This window comes from Paroedura picta, chromosome 17, assembly GCF_049243985.1.
Source record: "Paroedura picta isolate Pp20150507F chromosome 17, Ppicta_v3.0, whole genome shotgun sequence".
NCBI lineage: Eukaryota > Metazoa > Chordata > Lepidosauria > Squamata > Gekkonidae > Paroedura > Paroedura picta.
In genome coordinates this window covers 12633626-12658011 of record NC_135385.1, presented here as the reverse complement: position 1 = coordinate 12658011, position 24386 = coordinate 12633626, and the positions used below count along the sequence as shown (strand labels likewise).

General features: G+C 48.1%; 1 protein-coding gene across 1 annotated transcript; it reads right to left on the bottom strand.

Moving 5' to 3' along the window:
• Positions 1–362: 362 nt before the first annotated feature.
• LOC143827377 (putative G-protein coupled receptor 139) lies at positions 363–23910 on the bottom strand. Its single transcript, XM_077316888.1, has 2 exons — positions 23589–23910; positions 363–6658 (listed from the first exon to the last, which is right to left on the bottom strand). The coding sequence occupies exons 1-2, from the start codon at positions 23752–23754 to the stop codon at positions 5724–5726; spliced, it is 1101 nt and encodes a 366-aa protein (XP_077173003.1). The 5' UTR covers positions 23755–23910; the 3' UTR covers positions 363–5723.
• Between the last annotated feature and the right edge of the window lie 476 nt (positions 23911–24386).

Genomic DNA, 24386 nt, shown 5'->3' with positions numbered 1-24386 from the left:
TCACCATCTCCGTAGCCCTCCTCTAGACATGCTCCAGAGAGAGCTACTAATGTTCAGCGTCTCTATAGTTTGCCTGGTTTGCAACTTTTTAGTGTGTAAAATCATTACTTATTGAAAAAGATTTCTAGAAACTCATTATGATCTATATGGGGGAGAAATCCTTTTGTCTGTCGACAAATCAGTTTTGTTTGGGCCCATTGTTCCCGTTCTATGCCTCCAAAGAACTCACAGATGTCGGGCGACAGCCATCCATCCCATAAGAGCAACAGACCCCTCCTGAATGACACAGTGCAGAGTCCGCCTCCACGCGCTGAGAATTTATTAGAATACAAACAAGTATTGTCAGACACAATATAGTCTCTAGTTATGAAAATATCAATTGTTACAGTTTGAATAGGCAGTAGATAATATTTGTACACATTGTGGGTGGGGGTTGGCTTTTATTTCTAGAAATGAAGACATGTACAAATCACAAGGCCTGATATAGTCTCTTTCTTGGGTAATTGGAGACGTTAGAAATGAAAGCTGAGTCGAGCCAAATGCTAGGCACTAGCATGTTTCCCCAGTTCCAGCCCATTGTAATTCCAGAACATTGTTTTGTCTCGCTGGTATCGAATTCCAGGATAGCCAGGTGATTTTAAAAATGGACTCCGGCACTGGAGCCCTCTCTGAATGCGGCTAGAAATTGCCACTGTCAAATGCTCCAGAAATTATTGATCAAATTTGCCTTGCTTTATTAGAGGTCGTGGCCTGAATAAGCTGTAAGGTAAAGTAAAGGTAAAGGTATCCCCTGTGCAAGCACCGAGTCATGTCTGACCCTTGGGGTGACGCCCTCCAGCGTTTTCATGGCAGACTCAATACGGGGTGGTTTGCCAGTGCCTTCCCCAATAAGCTGTGCGTATTGCTTATTAATGAAATGTTTCTGCTTTTCTTTTATGGCTTGTTGGACGACTTTTAATATTAAAATATTCTGCTGCAAGAAAGGGAGTTTGACATTGGTGGTAAATATGAATTTTCAAATCCCTGCATTCCTTATCAAACCAGGCATCTGGAAGAATCTTTCCTCTTTTTGTCTGCCCATTGGGGTGTTTTAGTACACCAATTATATCAGAGAGTAGGTCATCAAATGTTTGAATGATTACTAGAGGGTTATGAGAGTCATCGTAGATCTAGGTTCTCAAAAAGTTTTGGTTTTAAATAACTGTTGAGTCATTTGAATTGAATCAGTAGACGAACAAATTTTTGGAAGGATATCTTAATCCTCACTAGAAGTCAAGGGAGGTCGAATCAACCTTAAAGAGGTTGTAAAATTGACTGTGGCCCTGGAGCAATAGGCTTGTGTACATTGTACAACCTCTGGAAACCTAAATCTGGGGACAGAGGAGGACGATTGCTGAAACAAACGCTGTCTCCCAAGAACTGAATTGCATTTGCTTCCTCAGTACTTGTTTAATACCGAGCCACTGGAGCATCAGAAAAGACCGATGATTTAGCAAGACAGTGTTAAGGTAAAAACAGTCATTGAATTAAAAAACAGGTAAAATAAGGTGAGGTGAGTTGCCCCCTCACTAGACAGATTGGAGAGGCTTCCCAAGAAGGGAGGAGACCAGGCCTGATTCTCCCAAGGGAGATTTTTGGGTGTACCAGGATTTGAACAAGATGCCAAGTGTCACCAATAGCAACATCTACGTTAGATGAAGAACAAGCCAAGGAACATTCCGCCAAATTCGATTGGGTACCCTTCCATCATGCGCAGTTGTTTGAAATTACAGGGCCTTGGAACGCCGCTGGAATTTGTTCTTCCCTGAAAGGGGCAACGGGTTAATAGCAGCAGAGCAGTTTAGAATTGGCATGCCAGGCTCACCTGCTCCTTCATCTCTACCAGTTAAGGTTTCAGAGCGTTCTGGAAAGGAGGGATTGGGACATAACTGGTGCTTGATAGACACCGGAGACATCATAAGCATCTGGACCACTTTCTTTCTCTTGGGGCAATGGAGCAATTCAACTTTCAGCCATCACTTTCCCATAGGTAGCAGGGAGGGGCAGGATATATCTTGCCAGAATGCCGCAAAAGGTGTTAAAGGCAAGGTTCCCAGGTTGCATGGAGGACCCTCTGCTTGCTTGTGGCTCCACATGATCACAAGCATCACTAGAGTGGTGTTCACGTGCCTTGCTCAGCTGTGAATATTGAAGGATAATTGAATAATGGGCCTGTTCCCACATTGTAGGGTTGTAGTGGCAGACAAAAACTGCCTTCTGTGAATGTCCTTAGACAAGTTTTTACAGGATAAATATCAAGCACCTACAGCAGGCTTTCTCAACCAGGTTTTCTTGACATTCCTGAAAGGGTTTCCCAAATGGGTGGAAGTTAATTAATCTCTCTACATATTTGTGTGTGGGTGTATATATATATATTTGATATATATAACATTTATCAGGTGATATGACCATATATAGTCATGTTGACCCAACCCACGCCCAACCAACATGGTTTGGTTCCTTCTGTATTTGTTGTCCTAAATTTAAAATGCTGCCTAGAAGCCCTAGTTCTGCTGCAGAAGCCATGCACTCCCTAGGAACAGGAGCTGTCGGGTTCAATCCCTGGCACCTGTCTTGGGATCTCACACCAGCCACGGCCAGAGGAAGCCGAGGCCTACAGTCAATGGAAGAAAACAAACAGGATAATGAAACCAGCAAGCCCAGCTGGGATGTCAGCTAGAACACACATACCCCAAAGCCATTACAGTGACTTTCCCTCGCCCTCCTGTTTGCCTGTGACCATCCAGGGTTAATAAGTCCTGCATTAAATACACTGATTCAGCTTTAGAAGGACAAGGACATAGTAATTGCTTTCCACATACAAAGTTTACATAGGTCCTTCCTCCCCTAAAAAGTTCTAAACATTCAGTTGCTTAGGTGTAGCTATTCATATAGAAGTGCAAAAAGTTAAATATAAATGTTTTTGTTGTTGTTGTTGCTGTTGCTATTTGGACAAAAATCAGCCTTGGTTGCATTTGTAGAAACAAGTATATGTCTATTGCACGTATACAATCATGTAGCATCTTCACCAGGTATCGGTTCAAGCAAATTCTCAATGAAAGCGCCTTCTATTGACAAGCCCATCCTGTACGGTTCAGGACCTTGGACAGATCCGCTTTGGTTCAACGTCCGTTTGCGATGTCAAAGGATGAAAGACAAAGGAGAAATACATTCATGAGCAAAGAGTCAGGGAGAAGCTATAAATATAAACCAGATTAGCAGTAAAGGAGTTGTTGGTCTCCTTTGGTGGTAATTGTTTTGATGATGGCTGAGAATTTATATTCCTTTCCTACTTTTTAGCTGCTGTCATTTTTAAAGATGTAAACCCTGTGTGTGTGTGTGTGTGTGTGTGTATTTGTGATGGGTTGTCCAGATTCTTGATTTTTAAGCCAACCTGCATATGGATAACATACCTTGGGGTGGGTTTTAGAGGGAGTTTCTGGTATGCAGCACTTTGTGGAAATGATATAGGTTTCCCCACAATGCTCAGGCCTGGTCAACTTACTTTAAAACGTGCTGATCATCGAATGTGGTGGAGCAAAATTGGCTGTGCTAGAGAAGATTCAGAGGGCATCATCAGGGACGATCCTTCCTTCTGCCCAAAAGAGCCCATGACCTTGGAGCTACATAACTGGAACTCCAGATATTCGGGACTGAAAAGCAGTCAGGGATGGGAGGGGACCATCGATCTGAATTGTCAGAGATAGTTAAATAATAGCAGATGTTGGACTTAAGACCCTCCCCCTCCCTGTCAATAATGTCAATCAGTCTAGGAACTACAATTCCGAGAATGCACCGGTGGGGACGTGGAAGAACCAAGATGGAGATTACCCTTCTCTTGCTGTGGCCTGCAATGGTGGCCCACAGAGTTGAGATGGGGTGGCTGGTCCTCAACGTTCAAACCTGAGGGCATCCCTATGAATTGGGGCCAGAGCCCTGGGGAATGTCCCCTCCATGCCATTTCTCCATTCTCTCCCCTGCTGCAAGCCCCAGTAAGTAACAGCCAGCCACAACATGTGTACCAGTTTTCCATCCCCCCCACCATTCTTAAAAAGCAATGGGGGAGGGATTTTTTGAATGAAAGAAATGGAGCAGGAGGACACATGACCCCTCCCATTCCCAGTGCCGTCACCCTTGTTCATATCAGCCTCCCCCCATGTCTTCTCAGGACCACCTTTTGTGGTTCCAGTTGAGGGACATCAAGATGATGTATCATTTGGCCCTCAAACGAGGTGTTGTGACTCTTGCTTGAGAACAGGGCACTCACTGAACTAGGAGCTGTCATATCTTTTCCCACGAGTCTACGTATCCATTCAGAGAGTAAAATTATACTTGGGGCCAAGCACCGTTCAGAACTCCAATGACGTTCCCATCACAGCCCCTGAAAGCAAAACTTCAGTCCTACAGAAGCCTGCCTGTCATAGACTTGAGTTCAGAACACCCAAGGCAATTGGAACATATGAAGAAGCAGTGCACTCAGATGCTTACAGTTTTGCCAAAATCCCATGCACATGACGGTACACATGCTATGGAGAGTTACATTCAGATTCTTTAAGGCCAGTATGAATTGCCCCTCACAACTGTCTCAACAGAGATGGAACTGTTCATTGTTCATGTTCTTCCTTGACATTTGCTGAAATGTGCAGTATTGCTTCTCTTGGGTTATAAAGCTGGATATTTCAAATGCTTGCCTTCTTACAATCGTTTCAAACGTACTTCCACAAACAGATTCTACTCTTAATGATGTATGTTCAAGTGGTATGTCAGATACATTCACAACCGCACCCCCCAACCCATTCTTCTGACATTCATGGGTTTTTCAAATGTGCATAATTAAAAGTTTGACCCAGTACGATCTCACTATTTCTTCGGATTGCTTAGGATTCCACAGGAATGATGGATTCCCATATAAATCACAAACTAAATTCAACGTCTCTAGAGTAACAAAGCACCTTGGAAGATGGAATACTGAATTGAAAAGTGGCTCATCGAAATCAACAACCAAACAGGTGATCTTTGTTCTTGGCTCAAAGGAGAAAAGCCACCTCCTCCTGCAAGATGGTCTTCACAATGCATCTTCAAAAAATGTTCACAATCATCTGTATAGCTGCAGTTTTTCCACTGCTTACCGTGATAAGGCCCATACATTGGCTTATAGGCTTGGATCTTTCTTCCAGTGGGCCCGCTACAGTAAATAGATCTGGCCACTGGACTGCTTTCTTCATCGGCAGACAATTCGTGCAGTAGGGTTTCCATGCCAGGATCAAAATTAAAAAAAACACTTCCCTTTCCAGGCAAAAGCACATAATGTCCATTTTGCAGAGAAAGATATAAAATGTTCAGTCTGGCTGTGTCGCCTCAGTTCTGTAATAGTTGCAGGGACATTCTGCAGTAACTTCTCACCCAGAACGTTGCTCAGGATTGGATGGATGACATGGAAGGCCTCCTCTAAGCATCTTCAGGATGTCCTATAAGTAAGGGATGAAACAGCTCTGCCTTCTCAGTCCTTATCTTCCAGATCGACTGCTCCTCTCAACAGTTCCTGCCTAAACACGTCCCCAGTCCTCGGGCAAGTGAAATCCAACAGCCATGCTTTGCAAGGACCCTGTGGGCACCCATGTCCCATCAAGGCAAGAGCCTGAAAAGAACTCAGCATCCAAGAGACTCAACCTCTCAAGACACAATTACGGCGATATCTTTATAGGCTTCCCGTTCTTATCATACTGGTAAACGAGCATTTTTATGCAGTGTGAGTTGGCCGGGGAGATCCAGGGACTGCTGGTGATGGAGAAGTTATGGTTTGTATAGAACTGGACAGGCTGCTTCTGACACTTCAGGAAGGCCTTGAGGGTGGCGGCCGCCATGGTGCGGAAGCGTTTGCTGATGAAGCAGTACAGGAAGAAGTTGATAGCCGTGTTCAGCAGGGCCAGCATGTTGGCAACGTCGGAGACAATGTGGACGGACCGCCTGTTGTCCTTCGGCGAGACATACAGGTGATATAAGATCATGATGATTCTCGGTGCCCAGAGGATGGCGAAAATGGAGGTGATGGTGAACAAAATGGCGGTGGTTTTCCCGGTGGAGTAGCCTCTCAGCCGGAAGTGGCACTTCTGCCGGAGCTTGTAGACAATGATGGAGTTCAGGATGGAAAAAATGGAGCAGGGCACCAAGTAGATGGTGAAGCAGTGGACCCAGATGAAGATGTGGTGGACCAGCGTGCTTTTGTAGTCTTCTAGCCAGACCTTGGGCCACCAGTAATAAGGGATGCTGGTCAGAAAGCAGATGATGTACACGCTGACGATGACTTTCCGGGTGCGGGCTGGGTACGAAACCATGTGGTACTTCAGGGGGTGGCAGACGGCAATATATCGGTCGATGGTGAGAGGCACAGTAATCCAAATGGAGGTGTGGATGGAAGAAAATTCCAAGACGTCGACGATTCGATCCAGGACCTCAGGCATTTGCTGTTTCAAGACGAAGTCTTCCAGCAAGAAGTCCACAAAGACAATAAAGAAGAGCACCAGCAAGTCTGCGGCCGCAAGAGCCAGAAGGTAATTGTAGGAGGATTTCTGCCGGCGAGCCACCAGCTGGGACAGAATGATGACGGTCAAAATGTTTGCTAGGCAGAGAGAGAGAGAGAGAGGTCTGTTAGCTTCCCAGGAGGCAGGGGTTATGATATGAATAGCCAAACAGTTTTAAATATATATCCTAATTGCATTTGGGGCTTTACAGCAGGGGTGGTCAAACTGGCTCTCCAGATGTCCATGGGCTATAATTCCCATGAGCCCCTAGCAGCATGCTGGCAGGGGATGATGGAATTTGTAGTCCATGGACATCTGGGGAGCCACAGAAGGGCCACCCCTGATTTGCAGTACAATCTCATAACTCCGTTGCAGGCAGTGATGGACTGTAGCCTAGGGACAACCACCACTGCCAAAATCTGTATCTGCTTGACCCTTTGCTATCGAGTCCCTCATTGGCTGGCTGTGGCTCCTCCTCCAGAAGGGTCTTCCACAGCATCTCTTAGAATCACAGACTCGTAAAACCGTGGAGTTGGAAGAGGCCACAGGGGCCATCTAGTCCAGTGATTCCCAAAGTGGGCGCTACTGCCCCTGGTGGGTGCTGCAGCGATCCAGGGGGGCCGCGATGGGCCACAGGTGCATTTGGTGGCAATGAATAACTATTAAAATAAAATAAACAAAATTTCCAGGGCGCTGAGTAATATTTTTTCTGGAAAGGGGGCGGTAGGCCAGATAAGTTTGGGAACCACTGACAACCCCCTGCTCAATGCAGAATCAGCCTAAAGTATCCAGGGTAAGTACCTGCCTAGCAACTGCTTAAAGACAGTCCGTGAGGGGGAGCTCTCTACCTCCTTAGGCAGCTGTGATTCTTTTGTCTGGATAGCTAGACAGAACCTCTTTTACAAATAATTTAAACCCATTACTGCAGGTCCCATCCTCTGCTGCCCACAGGGCCCTGCCCTTCGCCAAGTGACAACCTTTCTAATACTTAAAGACAACAACCATAGAATCATAGAATCATAGAGTTGGAAGGGTTCCATAGAGGCCATCTAGCCCAACCCCCTGCTCAATGCAGGATCAGCCCAAAGCATCCTAAAGCATCCAAGAAACGTTTGTCTCCAACCTTTGCTTGAAGACTGCCAGTGAGGGGGAGCTCACCACCTCCTTAGGCAGCCTATTCCACTGCTGAACTACTCTGACTGTGAAATTTTTTTTCCTGATCTCTAGCCTATATCGTTCTACTTGAAGTTTAAACCCATTACTGCATGTCCTCTCCTCTGCAGCCAACAGAAACAGCCTCCTGCCCTCCTCCAAGTGACAACCTTTCAAATACTTAAAGAGGGCTATCATGTCCCCTGGCAACCTCCTCCTCTCCATTCTCAGGCCTTTCCTCACAGAGCATGGTCTCCAGGCCCTGGATCATCCTTATTACTCTCCTCTGCACCCTCTTAGTTTTGTCCACCCCTTTTTGAAGCGAGGCCTTCAGAACTGCAGACAGATGCAGTCTGACGCCTGCAGTATACAGTGGGGCGAGGACATCTTGGGATTCCGATGTGATGCTGCTTATTGGAGATCCTTCTACTGAAGATTCAAGGGATTGAATTTGGGGATCTGTGCATAACTCGGCAATGACACGACAAACTGCCACATCCAGAACTAAATCCTCTGTCTGTCAAGGTCAGTGCAATCTCGTGTGCCTGGGTGTGAGTTTTCTGTTTGTGAGGCATTCCAGCTGTAGGTGCCAGGGACTGACTGCAGAATTTCCGAATGCAAAGTGAGTGCCCCAGCCTGACTGCCATTCTCAACTCTGACCTGGCCACCATGCCCTGCCTCCCCTCACCCGAGCAGACCTGCCCCAAGCTTGCGGCTGCTTGTTCATGAACCAAGTGGCCAAGGTGTTCTGGCAGGCTCACTTGCCATAGGATTGGCATTCTTTGCATGCACACCCTAATTGCTGTTCTGGCAGAACTCATGCGCCCAGCTGAATGTTAAACCCCTGATTGTGCTGATGGCCTTTTCAAGGCCAATCAGAAATAATTATGAGGATTCCTCTAAATAGGAATCAGGAGAATGAAGGGAGAAAAGGATAGGGTGTCCTTAAGCACCCCCTGCAAATGACCACTTAGTATTCACGGTGATTCCCTTACATTTATCAGGGCTGCCTGCCCTTGATTTCTTGGAATCGGGGGAAGGAACCGGCATCATTCTAGCAGTGAAAGCCTCTGCCACTCAAGGGGATGGCACCATCACCCACATTCACGGTCATTGGGGGGAAAAGAAAGAAGGAAGGAGGTACTTCCATTGTAGGAACAAACAAACAGGAGGAGCCCTTGGTACATAAAGACTTAGCCCACATAGCTGGTGAGCTCCCCCTCACTGGCAGTCTTCAAGCAAAGGTTGGAGACACACTTTTCTTGGATGCTTTAGGATGCTTAGGGCTGATCCTGCGTTGAGCAGGGGGTTGGACTAGATGGCCTCTATGGCCCCTTCCAACTCTATGATTCTGGGATTCTATGATTCTATGATTCTTTGACTTTGGGCTGATCCTGCGTTGAGCAGGAGGTTGGACTAGATGGCCTCTATGGCCCCTTCCGACTCTAGGATTCTGTGATTCTATGGTAGAACTTTTTGTGGACTGAAGCCCGCTGTTTGCTAACGGGAGGTTCCACAACATGCAACCAGCCGTCTGCTTCCTGGATCCCCCAAAAGCTGAGGCCCAATAAAAGAGTGTTTAGGATGCCACAGGCCTCCACCAAAAAAGACCTTTTAAAAGGATCCTTCGTGAGAGTGGGAAGCAAATTGCTTTGGCATTCAGCAGAGGCATCGTTTTGTCAGGCTTCAGATCAAGTCTGTAATCCTCATGCAGCTAATGTCCATTGTTTTACACTAAGGACTTCAGATGTGTAGCCGTGTGGGTCTGAAGTAGCACCTTTAAGGCCAACAAAGATTTATTCAAGGCGTGAGCTTTTGAGTGCAAGCACTCTTCCTCAGACTATGGACTGACCATCACGACAGTGGGAATATAAAGCAAGAAATAATTCTGTTAAATTAGTCAACTGTGTCACAACATCCAAATGCAGCCATAGGATAATTCTTGGCCAAAACAGCCAATTTGGTCCTCTCAAATTCAGTTGTAGCTCACAAAAACATAGGAGGAATAAAACTGACTATATCAGGGGTAGTCAAACCGCGGCCCTCCAGATGTCCATGGACTACATTTCCCATGAGCCCCTGCCAGCATTCGCTGGCAGATCTATATGTTAGCGATCACCGACTCCCACCTGCTGCTGGCCCCATCTGTCTCCATACAGGTGTGAAACATTCCTACAATTGCTGCACTGGGAACTCTCTCGTCCCAAGACCAGGAAGCTCAACTCAAAATCCCATTCCATATCACGACCATCCCCTTACAGTCACATTGTCCCCAATAAAATAAGTTGTGAGGAATGCGGATACACAAGTTAAACAAGGTTAGCATGCAGAGTGAGATTTGTTTTTAACAAACTGTCCTTGTTCTCTACATAGGGCAAACGGGTCAAACCCTCCGCCAAAGGATTAATGGACACAGGTCTGACCTCAAAAACCACAGAACTGAAAAGCCTGTAGGGGAACACTCTAACCTTCCAGGACATTCAATAAGGGACCTGAAAGTAGCTGTTTTATGGCAAAGGAACTTCAAGAACAGGCTGGAAAGGGAGATTGCAGAAATGCAAGTTATTACAACACTCAAAAGTATGACATACCCTGGACTCAACAAGGACATAGGTTTTTCTATGCATGCTAACCTTGTTTAACTCACATATCCACATATATTAAAAATGATCAGGGGAATGCCGTGGACATAGTTTATCTGGATTTCAGTAAAGCTTTTGATAAGGTTCCACGTGATATTCTTGTTCACAAGTTGGTAAAATGCGGTATGGATCCTAATTCTGGGAGCATTGAGACATCTGAACATGTATTACTCCAATGTAGGCTATACGATCAATTCAGGGGAGAACTTATATCTTCCCCACAGAATACGCCCAACTCAGAGGCGATTACAGACATGTTGTCAGGCAAAAGCACAGAAATAACTTCTGTTGTGGCCAGTTTTGCTTGGAGAGCAATCAAAACAAGGAAGAGCTGGTTGGATTCGGAGCAGCTTAGGTAGAGAGAGTCTCAATTGCTTGAGATAATGCTTGTGAGTTTTAAAACCAGAATGATTCTTATAGCTGGAATGTTTTTATCTTTTATAATATTTAAGTTATCAATGGTTCTTTTATCTTGTTAATGCCAGATGTTTTTATGTGCCTTGTAATTTGACTACTGGTCTAGTACCGTAATAATAAAGACTTGACTCCTAATTCTGTCAGGTGGATCAATAACTGGTTGACAAATCATACCCAGAGGGTTCAGCATCCTCTTGGAGAAGAGTGACAAGTGGAGTACCCCAAGGATCTGTCCTGGGGCCTGTGTTGTTCAACATATTTATAAATGATTTGGATGAGGGCTTAGAGGGGATACTTATTAAATTTGCAGGTGATACTGAACTGGGAGGGGTAGCAAACACAACTGAAGACAGCGACAGAATACAGGATGATCTTGATCGGCTCGAGAAGTGGGCTAAACTGAATAAAATGAAGTTCAATAGGGACAAATGTAAAGTTCTGTATTTAGGTAGGAAAAACCAAATACACCAATATAAGAGGGGGGAGACTTGTCTTGGCAGCAGCATGTGCGAAAAGGATCTGGGAGTCTAGGTAGACCAGACATTGAACATGAGTCAGCAGTGTTGCTAAAAAGGCAAATGGGATTTTGGGCTGCATCAAATGGAGTATCGTGTCCAGATCACGGAAGGTGATGGTACCCCTTTACCCTGCTCTGGTTCGGCCTCCCTTGGAGTCCTGTGTTCAGTTTTGGGCACCCCAATTGAAGAGGGATGTAGACAAACTGGAGCGTGTCCAGAGGAGGGCAACAAAGAGGGTGAGCGGTTTGGAGATCAAGACGTAGGAGGAAAGGTTGGGGAGCCTGGTCTGTTTAGCCTGGAGAGGAGATGACTGAGAAGTGATCTGATAACCCTCTTCCAAGTATTTAAAAGGGTGCCATATGGAGGATGAAGCAGAATTGGTCTCTCTTTCCCCGGAGGGATGGACCCAGCTCCTCCATGTGCTGGGTAACCTTGGGCTAGTCACAGTTCTGTTAGAAACTGTTCTCACAGAGCAGTTTCTCTCAGAGCTTTCTCAGCCTCACCAACCTCACAGGGTGCCTGTTGTGGGGAGCCATTCTGAGATTCCTTTGGATAGTGAAAAAGCAGGGTATTAGAACCAACTCTTCTACTGGGAAGGTGGTACAGGGAAGCTGCTACTGGGAAACAGCGTCTCCCCTCTCCACATGTACCCATGACCTCATGGTGTTCCCATGCCATTGGTCTCAAATTTGCCTTGTTGTGATGGTCTTGGAAACAACTGCAGCAAGACCAAGGTGGTAAAGTCGATGGGAAATTCTGCACAATACAAAAAACTAGCGTTACGTCAGCGCAACGGCGTAACGCTAAAAAAAAAACGCGCCTCTGGGAATTTCTTACCTGCTGCCTCCTCTGCTGCCATCTCGTGCTCCCTGCCATTTCACACGCCTGCTTGAAATGGCGAAAGAGGGGAGTGTGCTATGCCTGTCAATCAAGACAGGCAGCCAATCACCTTTGCCAGTCTTTTAAAGGGAACATGATGCCAGCTAATTTTTAAATGAATCATAGAATCCTAGAGTTGGAAGGGGCCATAGAGGCCATCTAGTCCAACAACCTGCTCAACGCAGGATCAGCCCAGAGCATCCTAAAGCATCCAAGAAAAGTGTGTCTCCAACCTTTGCTTGAAGACTGCCAGTGAGGGGGAGCTCACCACCTCCTGAGGCAGCCTATTCCACTGCTGAACTACTCTGACTGTGAACATTTTTTTCCTGATATCTAGCCTATATCGTTGTACTTGTAGTTTAAACCCATTACTGCGTGTCCTCTCCTCTGCAGCCAATGGGAACAGCATCCTGCCCTCCTCCAAGTGACGACCTTTCAAATACTTAAAGAGGGCTATCCTGTCCCCTCTCAACCTCCTTTTCTCCAGGCTGAACATTCCCAAGTCCCTCAACCTATCTTCATAGGGCTTGGTCCCTTGGCCCCAGATCATCCTCGTCGCTCTCCTCTGTACCCTTTCAATTTTATTGACGTCCTTCTTGAAGTGAGGCCTCCAGAACTGCACACAGTACTCCAGGTGTGGTCTGACCAGTGCCGTATACAATGGGACTATGACATCTTGTGATTTTGATGTGATGCCTCTGTTGATACAGCCCAAAATGGCATTTGCCTTTTTTACCGCTGCATCACACTGCTTGCTCAAACATGTGTTTAAACGTGCATGAATAGTGATACTTTTACTGCAAGCCCTAGATTAATAGAATCATAGGGTTGGAAGGGACCTCCTGGGTCATCTAGTCAAACCCCCTGCAGTCCCCTGCACTATGCAGGACACTCACAACCCTATTGCTCATCCACTGTAACCTGTCACACCCTTGAGCCTTCCCACAAGCAGGTGGTCTCCTGCAGCCCCCCCCCACCTCCAGATAGTGTACAGATTCTTCCCCAGCTTCCCTCCGTCCCTCAAATTGAAAGAGGTCAGGAAAACTTACTGGCTGCAAGGCCTACTCTGAGGCTGGCTTCTCTTACACCCAGCAAATTTCTGAAACCGGAAGGAAGTTGGAAGCGGAGAGCTGACTCCTTTTTAAGGCCTTTCTGGCCAAGGGCTGACTTCGGATTGGGGCTAAGCCACCAGGGCAGGCCATTCCTGGATAAGGGTCACCACTTACTCATGAGTAAACATTTACAGGGCAGAGGCATTTCCTCAGCACCCTGGATCCTAGGAGGCCAGCAGGGGATCATTTCTGGGTCTTCTGTAGCCCCCCACCTCCAGAAGGTGCACAGGGTCTGCCACAGCTCCCCCCCCCCATGTCCTCCAAGTTGAAAGAGGCCAGGACAAATTACTGGCAATGGGGCATGCTCTGATGTCCCCTTCCGAAACCAGCAGGAAGTTGGAGGTGGAAAGCTGGCTGAGGGCTGCTTCCTGGGCAGCCCATTCCTGGATATTATTATTATTATTATTATTATTATTATTATTATTATTATTATTATTATTATTATTATTATTATTATTATTGGATTTATAGCCTGCCACTCCCTTGCGGATAGGTAGTGGGTGAGCAGTCAATTTGGATTTTCTAAGGTTTAGTGATGATTATACGACCATATATTGCAATGTTGGCCCACCCTCCTCTCCCAAAATGGCCCATGATGGGCCAGGAGGGGATGGGAAGAGGGGGGACCCCAGGTGGGCATGGATACAACTATGCTTCCTAAGCATATTCTGCCCATTTGTGCTGCTTCTGGGGTTTCTCAGAGCCTGAAGAATGTTTCAGGGCTTTCTCGACAGTAAAAAAGTTGAGAAAGGCTGGCATATAGAGTGGATGCGCGATATTATTTCGATTGGGGCAGCTCTCCTGCTCCTTTGTCTTCTTCCCTCTTCCCTCTGTACCAATTGCCTTGAGTCCCTGGGGTCTGGGCCGTCCTCTGCTAGATAAACTCTCTCCTCCTCCGCACAGCAGCACGAACCTTCCCCACCAGGAACTCCCAAGTATGAGCTACGACTGTCTTATCGTGCTACTCGGCTGAAACCCTCGCGTGTCTTCATACACTCAGCATACAGTACACGTCCGATCGCCTGGGATGGAAATGAAAATATTGTCCTCGGATGACCCTGGTGCAGCGAGGCGGGGACGGAGGCAGGTGAGGAAGTCTCTGGTGTTGATCACTGGGAGGGGATCCTTCTGGTTTCATCTGACCAGGTGGCCTGTGCCAACAGAATGAATTCAGCCTCTCAGTGGGGGAACAAAAGGCACACTGGAAGTTTTTGCCCGGCGAACAGCCATCCAAGGGGGCACATCTGTTTTATATCAGAGGGCTGTTCTTGAAGGTACCTTCTGGTCCTCTTTTCAGGAAGACAGAAACAGCAGGCGACACCTCCTTGCTTTCTATTAACTTGCTGGCCTTTGATTCTTAAGGTGGAGTTGGGTCAAACGTGTTCAGAGCTTTCCTTGACTTCTGTGCCAAGAGACTGGCCTAAGTGTACCTTGTTAGAGCCAGATGTACCACAGGAGGCCAATCTGTAACCATAAGGAGCTGGCTGGATGCATACAGTTTACAGTGCCCCCCCCTTCAGTTCCCTTTAACATTTCCCTTTAATTCTTGGCAACAGATCCAAGATGGCAGAGAAGGGAGATGAAAGCGTCAGAGTTAATACAACAATGGCATAATTAACCATTCTGGCATCCCCGGATTTGTTTCATACTCCGTTTCAAAACGAGCAATTAGAGCTCCAATCACTAAGAGAGTATAATTTGTGACATCAAAACCTTTGGAGTGGAACAAGGACTCTTACACTCAAGTGTGCCTCTCTCCAGTTGATTGCATTCAGGGGGTGTGGAATTAGGGAGGGGGGTAGGAATCCTGCATTGTTAATTAAAAAACATTACTTTGCACTTCAAAATGGCCTAAGGATCCATCGTCTCATAGCACCAACCCCCCATTTTTGAGAAGAAGAAGAGTTGGGTTGCGTATGCCACTTTTCACTGACCAAAGGAGTCTCAAACTGTCTTAACAATTGTCTTCCTTTGCTCTCCCCATAACAGGCACCCTGCGAGGGAGGTGAGGCTGAGAGAGCTCTGGGAGAAACTGCTCTATCAGTGCTGTGACAAGACCGAGGTAGCCCAGCTGGCTGCACGTAGAGGAGTGGGGAACCAAACTCGGCTTGCCAGATTAGACCCTGAAATAACCAAATCCCATATTATGTCCAAAAACAGGCAGGAAACTAAAAGGAAAGGATTCTGGTGAGTCATATCTTAGTGCAGGGGTAGTCAAACTGCGGCCCTCCAGATGTCCATGGACTACAATTCCCATGAGCCCCTGCCAGCGAATGCTGGCAGGGGCTCATGGGAATTGTAGTCCATGGACATCTGGAGGGCCGCAGTTTGACTACCCCTGTGTTAGTGGCTGAGCATCTGCTCTAAATGTCCCCAGTCCCGGGTTCAAATCCTGGACACCCCATTTTTAGAAGAAAAGGAGCCAACAAGGACCTTTCTTTGCTGGAAAACTGCTGCCCATCGGTGTGTTGATGTTGTACTGGATGGGTCCAGGAGCACAATTCTGAAGAATCAAGCTTCATATATTCACACATGAACAGTGACTATTAGCTAACTTACTGGGCTGCTGCATGAAAACTCAATTATCCAAGCTCTTCCCTTTTGCTTTTTCTCAGCAAAAGGCACCCAGCTCTAACATTTCCTTCCTTCCCAAGAGCAATTCTAGACCACCGTTTCCTGCTGGTCTACATATCCCCCCCTGTCATCCAGTCTACCTGGATTCTTTCTGAAGTGTTACAGTTCCAAAAAAGCTAGGTTACACAGGTTTTTCCAGGTGGGCTTTCAGCCTGATGCTGGAGTTCCATTTTTCCCCGCTTTTTCCTTTTTTAATTTCTTACATTATCACTGACTTTGGTTAACCTTCATTCTAGTTACCGCCGCTGATATTTCTTTTATTTGACCCTGCTTTGACCATTTACGTGCTGTTTTGGTTCCAATTTATATACAACGTTGATGCCATTGATATGCAGTTGAGCCTGAGACGACACTGAAAAATGTCTTCATTTTCATGGCACAAAGCGAAAAGGAAGAGAGGCACACAACACAAAAGGCTGTGTGCGTTCCTTTCTGACAAGAGAGCCAGTGTGGTGTAGTGGTTAGGAGTGCGGACTTCTAATCTAGCATGCCAGGTTCGATTCTGCGCTCCCCCACATGCAGCCAGCTGGGTGACCTTGGGCTCCCCATGGCACTGATAAAACTGTTCTGACCGAGCAGTGATATCAGGGCTCTCTCAGCCTCACTTCCCTCACAGGGCGTCTGTTGTGGGGAGAGGAAAGGGAAGGCGACTGGAAGCCCCTTTGAGACTCCTTCAGGTAGAGAAAAGTGGCATCTAAGAACCAACTCTTCTTCTTCTTCTGTAATCTCAGGGCTCTCTCAGCCTCCCCTCCCTCACAGGGTGTCTGTTGTGGGGAGAGGAAGGGAAGACGATTGGAAGCTGCTTTGAGCCTCCTTCGGGTAGAGAAAAGCGGCATATAAGAACCAACTCTTCTTCTTCAGTAATCTCAGGCCTCTCTCAGCCTCCCTCCCTCACAGGGTGTCTGTTGTGGGGAGAGGAAGGGAAGGCGATTGGAAGCCGCTTTGAGCCTCCTTCGGGTAGAGAAAAGCGGCATATAAGAACCAACTCTTCTTCTTCAGTAATCTCAGGCCTCTCTCAGCCTCCCTCCCTCACAGGGTGTCTGTTGTGGGGAGAGGAAGGGAAGGCGATTGGAAGCCGCTTTGAGCCTCCTTCGGGTAGAGAAAAGCGGCATATAAGAACCAACTCTTCTTCTTCAGTAATCTCAGGCCTCTCTCAGCCTCCCTCCCTCACAGGGTGTCTGTTGTGGGGAGAGGAAGGGAAGGCGATTGGAAGCCGCTTTGAGCCTCCTTCGGGTAGAGAAAAGCGGCATATAAGAACCAACTCTTCTTCTTCAGTAATCTCAGGGCTCTCTCAGCCTCCCCTCCCTCACAGGGTGTCTGTTGTGGGGAGAGGAAAGGGAAGGCGACTGTAAGCCGCTCTGAGCCTCCTTCGGGTAGGGAAAAGCGGTATATAAGAACCAACTCTTCTTCTTCTTCTTCTTCTTCTTCTTCTTCTTCTTCTTCTTCTTCTTCTTCTTCTTCTTCTTCTTCTTCTTCTTCTTCTTCCACAAAACTGATATGCATATTGAATCATACTGTTTCCTCCAAATTCCCAGTGTCTTGGAGAAGGAAGACTGGATCTGTTGAGCAGGGATATGAAGGGAACAAGGATGACCTTTCAGAGGCAGGGACAGGTGTGCCCCCCTTCAGAGATGATATCTTCTCCTGAGAGTCACCCTCTGCTTTGCAGCTGTTACAGCTCAGTCTCCTTGGGTTTATATTTCCATTAGCAAGATAGGACTTAGGGCATGTGAGCAGAATCAGAATATCTTGGCCGTGGCCATGCTGTCTTAGTAGCAACATATATCCAATTTTTGAAGATGTAACACCTCAAAAAGATTATGCTTCTCCTGTCCCGTGAGCTACTCTTGAGGATGAAATCCCAGAGATCCCTTGTGGCCTTAAGGGTCCTTCCTATAATGGGAATCTAAAGTCTGAACAGATCCGGTTGTGTTCTGCTCCCAACCTTGTGTGTGTTGCTTGGGCTAATGGGGACTTGAAAGATCTGGGATAGAGAATCTGTGGCAAGGTCATGAAGCTTGCTTCACTCTCTCTCCGCCTAGCTGACCTCGCAGGGTTGTTGTGAGAGCAAATTAAATCCCCTCACCCATGAAAATCGCTGTGATCTCTTTGGAGAAAGGCTGGGATATAAGTGTGGGAATTAATGAGAAAAGTGGGATGAGGAAAGGCTCTGAATAGGATTGACATTTTAACCCATATAACAAGAAGGGAACATGCCAACGTAGTAATGGGTTTAAACTTCAAGTACAACGATATAGGCTAGATATCAGGAAAAAATGTTCACAGTCAGAGTAGTTCAGCAGTGGAATAGGCTGCCTAAGGAGGTGGGGAGCTCCCCCTCACTGGCAGTCTTCAAGCAAAGGCTGGAGACACACTTTTCTTGGATGCTTTAGGATGCTTAGGGCTGATCCTGCGTTGAGCAGGGGGTTGGACTAGATGGCCCCTATGGCCCCTTCCAACTCTATGATTCTATGATTCTAATACTTAAGGGAAGAAGAATCCCCCCCACCTTGTTGACCCCCTTCTTCCTCCCCTCTTACTTTAAACAAAATTGTTTTTGGTTGCCGAGGGAACCCCAAATGGCAACTGAGATCTGTCTTTAAACTTTTTTGATTTTATATAATCCCATTTCTCCTTTTTCTTTTCCTCCTTTGAAAAAAAAAACGGGGTTTTTCACAGGTTTGCAAAAACTAATAATTTATCCATCCTTTGAAAATATTTTGATCTATTTCGGGCCGCCCCACTGCTATTAGATATACGATAAAAAGTTAGCGGTATTTGCATGTCAGGAGAAGTAACATAAAGGCTCTTTCAATGGAAATCCCTTTACTCTTCCAGCCAGGTCTTTTCAGGAAACACAATTACAGTGTTCAAAATTCATCATGTTGCAAAATGTGGAAATGGCTGAAATTTTACTTCTCCAATTCCTATTGGAAGCTGGCTTACCAAATGTCAATTAAGTGGAACCATAATATTAAGAGTATTGCCACTTTACTGACATCAATAGGTGTTTTTGTCTTCTGAGTTCCATGGTAAAGGTAAAGGTAAAGGTATCCCCTGTGCAAGCACCGTGTCATGTCTGACCCTTGGGGTGACGCCCTCTTAACGTTTTCATGGCAGACTCAGTACGGGGTGGTTTGCCAGTGCCTTCCCCAGTCATTACCCTTTACCCCCCAGCAAGCTGGGGACTCCGTTTACCGACCTCGGAAGGATGGAAGGCTGAGTCAACCTTGAGCCGGCTGCTGGGATCACACTCCCAGCCTCATGGGCAGAGCTTTCAGACAGCTGCCTTACCACTCTGCGCCACAAGAGGCTCTTGAGTTCCATGGTAGATGAGCTTTTCCTATATATATTTTAATGGTGAAGACATTAAGGTCTCATGTGTACAATATCAGGAGAGATATAAAGTTGTTTTCTGGAACTCATATGTTATTTTGCAGGTAAACCAAGATCAACATTGAACATAGGTGAAAGATTTTGCTAAGATACCCCATTGCCTATCCCTTTTATCCACTGAAAATCTACAGGGGGGGGTCTGAAGATTAAGATCTACTAAAGAAGGAGTCTGTTCTGGTGTGGGTAGCTTCCCAGCACTAGAGCAATGTGCTACCATTAGTAAAACAGAACCTGGGGATTCACTTTCTGAATGGTTTTTGTTAACAAATGACAAACAGATGAACCTTTATACAACAGAAGTAAAGGTAGGCCTCTTCACACCTTAGATTTGTGAACACCTAGAGCAGGGGTAGTCAAACTGCGGCCCTCCAGATGTCCATGGACTACAATTCCCATGAGCCCCTGCCAGCATTCGCTAGCGTCAGAGGGAGAATATCTCAGTCTCTGCATATTCCGATGCTGACCTAAAACCTCAGTCTTCAACAAAAGAGAGATTCTGGCATGAAATCAACGGCTGGATCAGAATTTATCAAGAAGTTTCATTCTATCACATTAGGGGCTTCAACAAAGGAGATTAATCCTTATTGCCCTGCAAGTATTAAATTAGCTTAGGATCTCTAATAGGGCGGCGTTATTAGCCTGGGGCGCTAGTATGAATGTTCTCTATGCTTATCTTGCATACACTGAAAGGTTGTAGGCTACAGTCAGCCCCTCACCCCATCTGTGTCATCTGCCACTGGCAAAAACACTTGATGCATCTAAGGCAGGGGTAGTCAAACTGCGGCCCTCCAGATGTCCATGGACTACAATTCCCAGGAGCCCCTGCCAGCATTCGCTGGCAGGGGATCCTGGGAATTGTAGTCCATGGACATCTGGAGGGCCGCAGTTTGACTACCCCTGATCTAAGGAAAGAGATTTCTCATCCCCAAACACGTCTGCCACAAATCTGCAAGTTGCAAATCATAGAATCACAGAATCATAGAGTTGGAAGGGGCCATAGAGGCCATCTAGTCCAACCCCCTGCTCAACGCAGGATTAGCCCAGAGCATCCTAAAGCATCCAAGAAAAGTGTGTCTCCAACCTTTGCTTGAAGACGGCCAGTGAGGGGGAGCTCACCACCTCCTTAGGCAGCCTATTCCAATGCTGAACTACTCTGACTGTGAAAAGCTTTTTCCTGATCTCTAGCCTATATCGTTGTACTTGTAGTTTAAACCCATTACTGCATGTCCTTTTCTCTGCAGCCAACAGAAACAGCATCCTGCCCTCCTCCAAGTGACACCCTTTCAAATACTTAAAGAGGGCTATCATGTCCCCTCTCAACCTCCTTTTCTCCAGGCTGAACATTCCCAAGTCCCTCAACCTATCTTCATAGGGCTTGGTCCCTTGGCCCCAGATCATCTTCATCACTCTCCTCTGTACCCTTTCAATTTTATCTACGTCCTTCTTGAAGTGAGGCCTCCAGAACTGCACACAGCACTCCAAAGCTACAATAAGATACCATTCTGGTTTTGTCTCATCAAAGTGGATTTTAAAGATAGCTCATACTGATGGGCATTATTGTGTTTCTTTAAAAGTGTGCATTAGAGATTTAACATTAAAAATGTTAATAGAAATAATTTCAGGTTTTGTTTAACGATCTTACTCAGTACGACCTGAGTAGAGTGGGACTTACTCTGAAGTAAGTCTGTGCAGGACAGCAGATGTGGGAGTGTAGTGGTTAGGAAACCGATTTTTAATCTGGCAAACCAGGTTTGATTCCCTGCTCCTCCACATGCTGTGGAGCCAGCTGGGTGACCTTGGGCTCACCACAGCACTGAGAAAGCTGTTCTAACCAAGCAGGAATATCAGAGCTCTCTCAGCCTCCCCTCCCTCACAGGGTGTTTGTTGTGGGGAGAGGAAGGGAAGGCGAATGTAAGCGGCTCTGAGACTCCTTCTGACAGAGAAAAGTGGCATATAAGAACCAACTCTTCTTCTTCTTCTTCAGTAATCTCAGGGCTCTCCCAGCCTCACCCACCTCACAGGGTGTCTGTTGTGGGGAGAGGAAAAGGAAGGCGACTGGAAGCCCCTTTGAGCCTCCTTTGGGTAGAGAAAAGGGGCATAGAAGAACCAGCTCTTCTTCTTCTTCTTCAGTAATCTCAGGGCTCTCTCAGCCTCCCCTCCCTCACAGGGTGTCTGTTGTGGGGAGAGGAAAGGGAAGGCAATTATCAGCCACTTTGAGACTCCTTTTGGTAGAGAAAAGCCACATATAAGCATAATCTCTTCTTCTAAGCAGGTCTACCCATGATTTTCACTGGGGATTACTCTCAGGACAATGTCAGACACAGATAATTTCCTCTATGTTAGGGATACGGTCCTGCTTGGAAGGCCTGTATCTTTCCATCCAGTTTTAACCCCATCCTTTCCCCAAGGGAACTGTGCACAGTATGCATGGTATTCTTAGAACAACCTTATGGGCAGTTTAGACTGAATGACTCCTGGCTAGACACTCTTCTTACAAATCCCAGAGGGGAGGGAGGGGGGCAGGGTAAGGGGGCAAACGGAGACCAGTTATTCATAAAGCAGTTACGTTGGTCTGGGAAAGGAGGTACTTGGCAGCCATCTGGAAAGGCACTTGAGGGCTTGGAGATCTCAGCTTTTTAAGAAGAAGGTTGGTTTTCTCTCCCCAAAGAAGTCTCAAAGACGCTTATGATTGCCTTCCCTTCCCTGTCCCTTCCCTGTGTAGCTGAGAGAGCCCTAATAGAACAGCTTTGCAAGCACAGCTCTTAAGAGAACTGTGACTAGCCCAAGGTCACCCAGCCGGCTGCACGTGGAGGAGTGGGGAATCAAACCCGGCTCTCCAGATTAGAGGCTGCCAGTACAAAAAGGTTGTGCAGCTGGGGGGGGGGGGAAGTGTGTCTGTGCAGCCCTCACCCAACAGTTGTTTTGTAGGTTTGTTCCTCTGTCTTCCTCTGCAGTGTTCCCCGGGCTGTCTCCATTCCACCCCAGCCCTGTCTGCCAAAGTCATTTACCTGCTAGGCGCTTCTCCTGCCAATAAACCGGCTGGCCAGCCGTGAGGCGGACGGTTCTTTCGAGCACAGTGCTGTGTCAGCACCACGGACAGTTCCTCTGCTGAAGCGCATCCCAGGGAGCCTCTACAGGTGTGTCATGGCTGCCCTGGTGGGAAAGCTCCCCTTGGCTGCTCTAGCCAGGGGGTCCTTCTGGTTTGTCTTTCCCGCGTCGTGGCACGGGTTTGGAGAATTCGCCGGGAAACTTCAGATGGCCTTTGGAAGTTGGTGACCTCACCCGGCCGGTTTTCTTGGAGTCACCCCTCTGCCGTCCCCCCCACCCCACCCACACACCTACATTCTCTCTCTGACACCTTGTCTTGTCTGCATGGGAGCATCCAGGTGTCTAAGTCAGAGGACAGGGCTTCCAAAGGAGGACCAGACCACTGCTGGAGGGGAAAGTAGAGTAAACTCCACCAGCTGCATTTCCCCCCCCCCCCCAATTCTCCCCTCCCACCCTCTGTCCCATTGTAATCTACATCCCCAAATACTAATGATGGGGAAGGCAAAGCAGGAGGGCACCTGCAGCTTTGGGGCCTGCCTTGCTTTCTGAAGGGGCCCCTTTTGTTGACGGCTGGCATCTCCCATCAAGGGAGGTGATGGCATCTCCCATCAGCGGGACTGACTCCCGTTCAGTCCCAGGTGGCCTTTCCCCTCAAGAGTTGGGGCAGCTCGGAGCAGACCCTGCGGAGCCGCGAGGACCAGGGCCTGACTCTTCCCTTGCAGGGCTCTGCTTGCTCAAGGTCCCCCTGGGCCACCTCCGCTCTCCGCTCAAAGCTGGCCGACAGCAGGTGTTGGGCCAAGGCCCAGGAGAGGCACGTCCAGGGCAAACGAGGCCCCTGGCCACCCTTGGAAGAAGGTCAGAAGCTCCTCTGGAGTTCGGAGGGGGGGGGAGAGATCTCCATCAGCAGGTGTCCGGCACAGCCGGCCAGCAGACAGACAGACAGACCCCTGGACTCCCATCTTTGCTTGAGGATGCTTAGGGCTGATCCTGCGTTGAGCAGGGGGTTGGACTAGATGCCCTGTGTGGCCCCTTCTGGATCTGGGATTCTCTCTTGGCATAGGGATCTGGCAGGAATAGGGGTCTGGCAGGAATAGGGGGTGGGGGTGGGGGTGGGACCCCCCCGGGGGTAGTGGACCCCCCTCACTGCAATCCCAGCATCCCCTCCCCCTGCTTCAAGGCAGCTCCTCGGAGGGAGACCTGGCAGCCCCTCCCCTCCCCGGGGATCCTTACCGGGCAGCCCGAGGCAGAGCAGGAGGCTGTAGTAGACGACGGGCACGTAGCCCAAGCCGCAGCCGGGCGGGGAGCTGTTGCGGAGGGGGACGTGGTCGTGCTCCATGGACGCCCGATCCCGCTTCCCCGCGTCCGCCGGGGGGCCGCCGCCGCCGCCGCGCACCATCAGCCGGAGGTGGGGGCTGCCGCTGGTGGGCCACTCGCCGCCTCTGCCTCGCTGGCCCCGCCGCTGGATGGCTGCCTGGATGGCTGGATGGATGGATGGCGGCAGCACCTGGTCGCAGAGCCAGCAGGAGCAGCAGCAGGAGGAGGAGGAGCAGGAGGAGGGGCGTGGCGCGCAAAGGGTTAAGGCGCTCGCCTTCGCCTCCCTGCTGATGCCTGCCTTGCCCGCCGAGGCACATTGTCGCCCGGCCGCGCCGCGTGGTCTTAAAGAGCGCGGGGTTCCCTCCCCCCCCCCCTTCCCCTGGCCGTCTCGAAACTCCCTTTGCGCTCCGCAGCGCGGGATCGGAGGAAGGCGGTGCTTCTGAGCATGTGGAGAGAGCCTTCCCCTGGCCGTTTCCACGCCCCTGCCTTGAAAGGGAGCCGGAGGAGGCTTGCACCCTGCCAGTGATTCATTGATTTTATTTGTGGAAAGCGACCAGCGAAGCTCTAACGTCCTACCAAGGCAACCTCTACAGGTATACTGTTCCCCAGGTGGAGTGGTTTAGAGTGGCAGCTTCTGATCTGGGGAGCCACCCCCCTCATATAGGTGACCTTGGGCTCCTCACAGCATTGATGGCATTGCTTTAGGATGCTCTG

Bases quoted from the DNA above. Each gene is read 5' to 3' on its own strand.
- LOC143827377 (XM_077316888.1), bottom strand. From the start codon at position 23,754: ATGGTGCGCGGCGGCGGCGGCGGCCCCCCGGCGGACGCGGGGAAGCGG. The intron at 6,659-23,588 runs GTAAGGATCCCC...CTCTCTGCCTAG, and splicing joins GCTCTGCCTCGGGCTGCCCG to CAAACATTTTGACCGTCATC.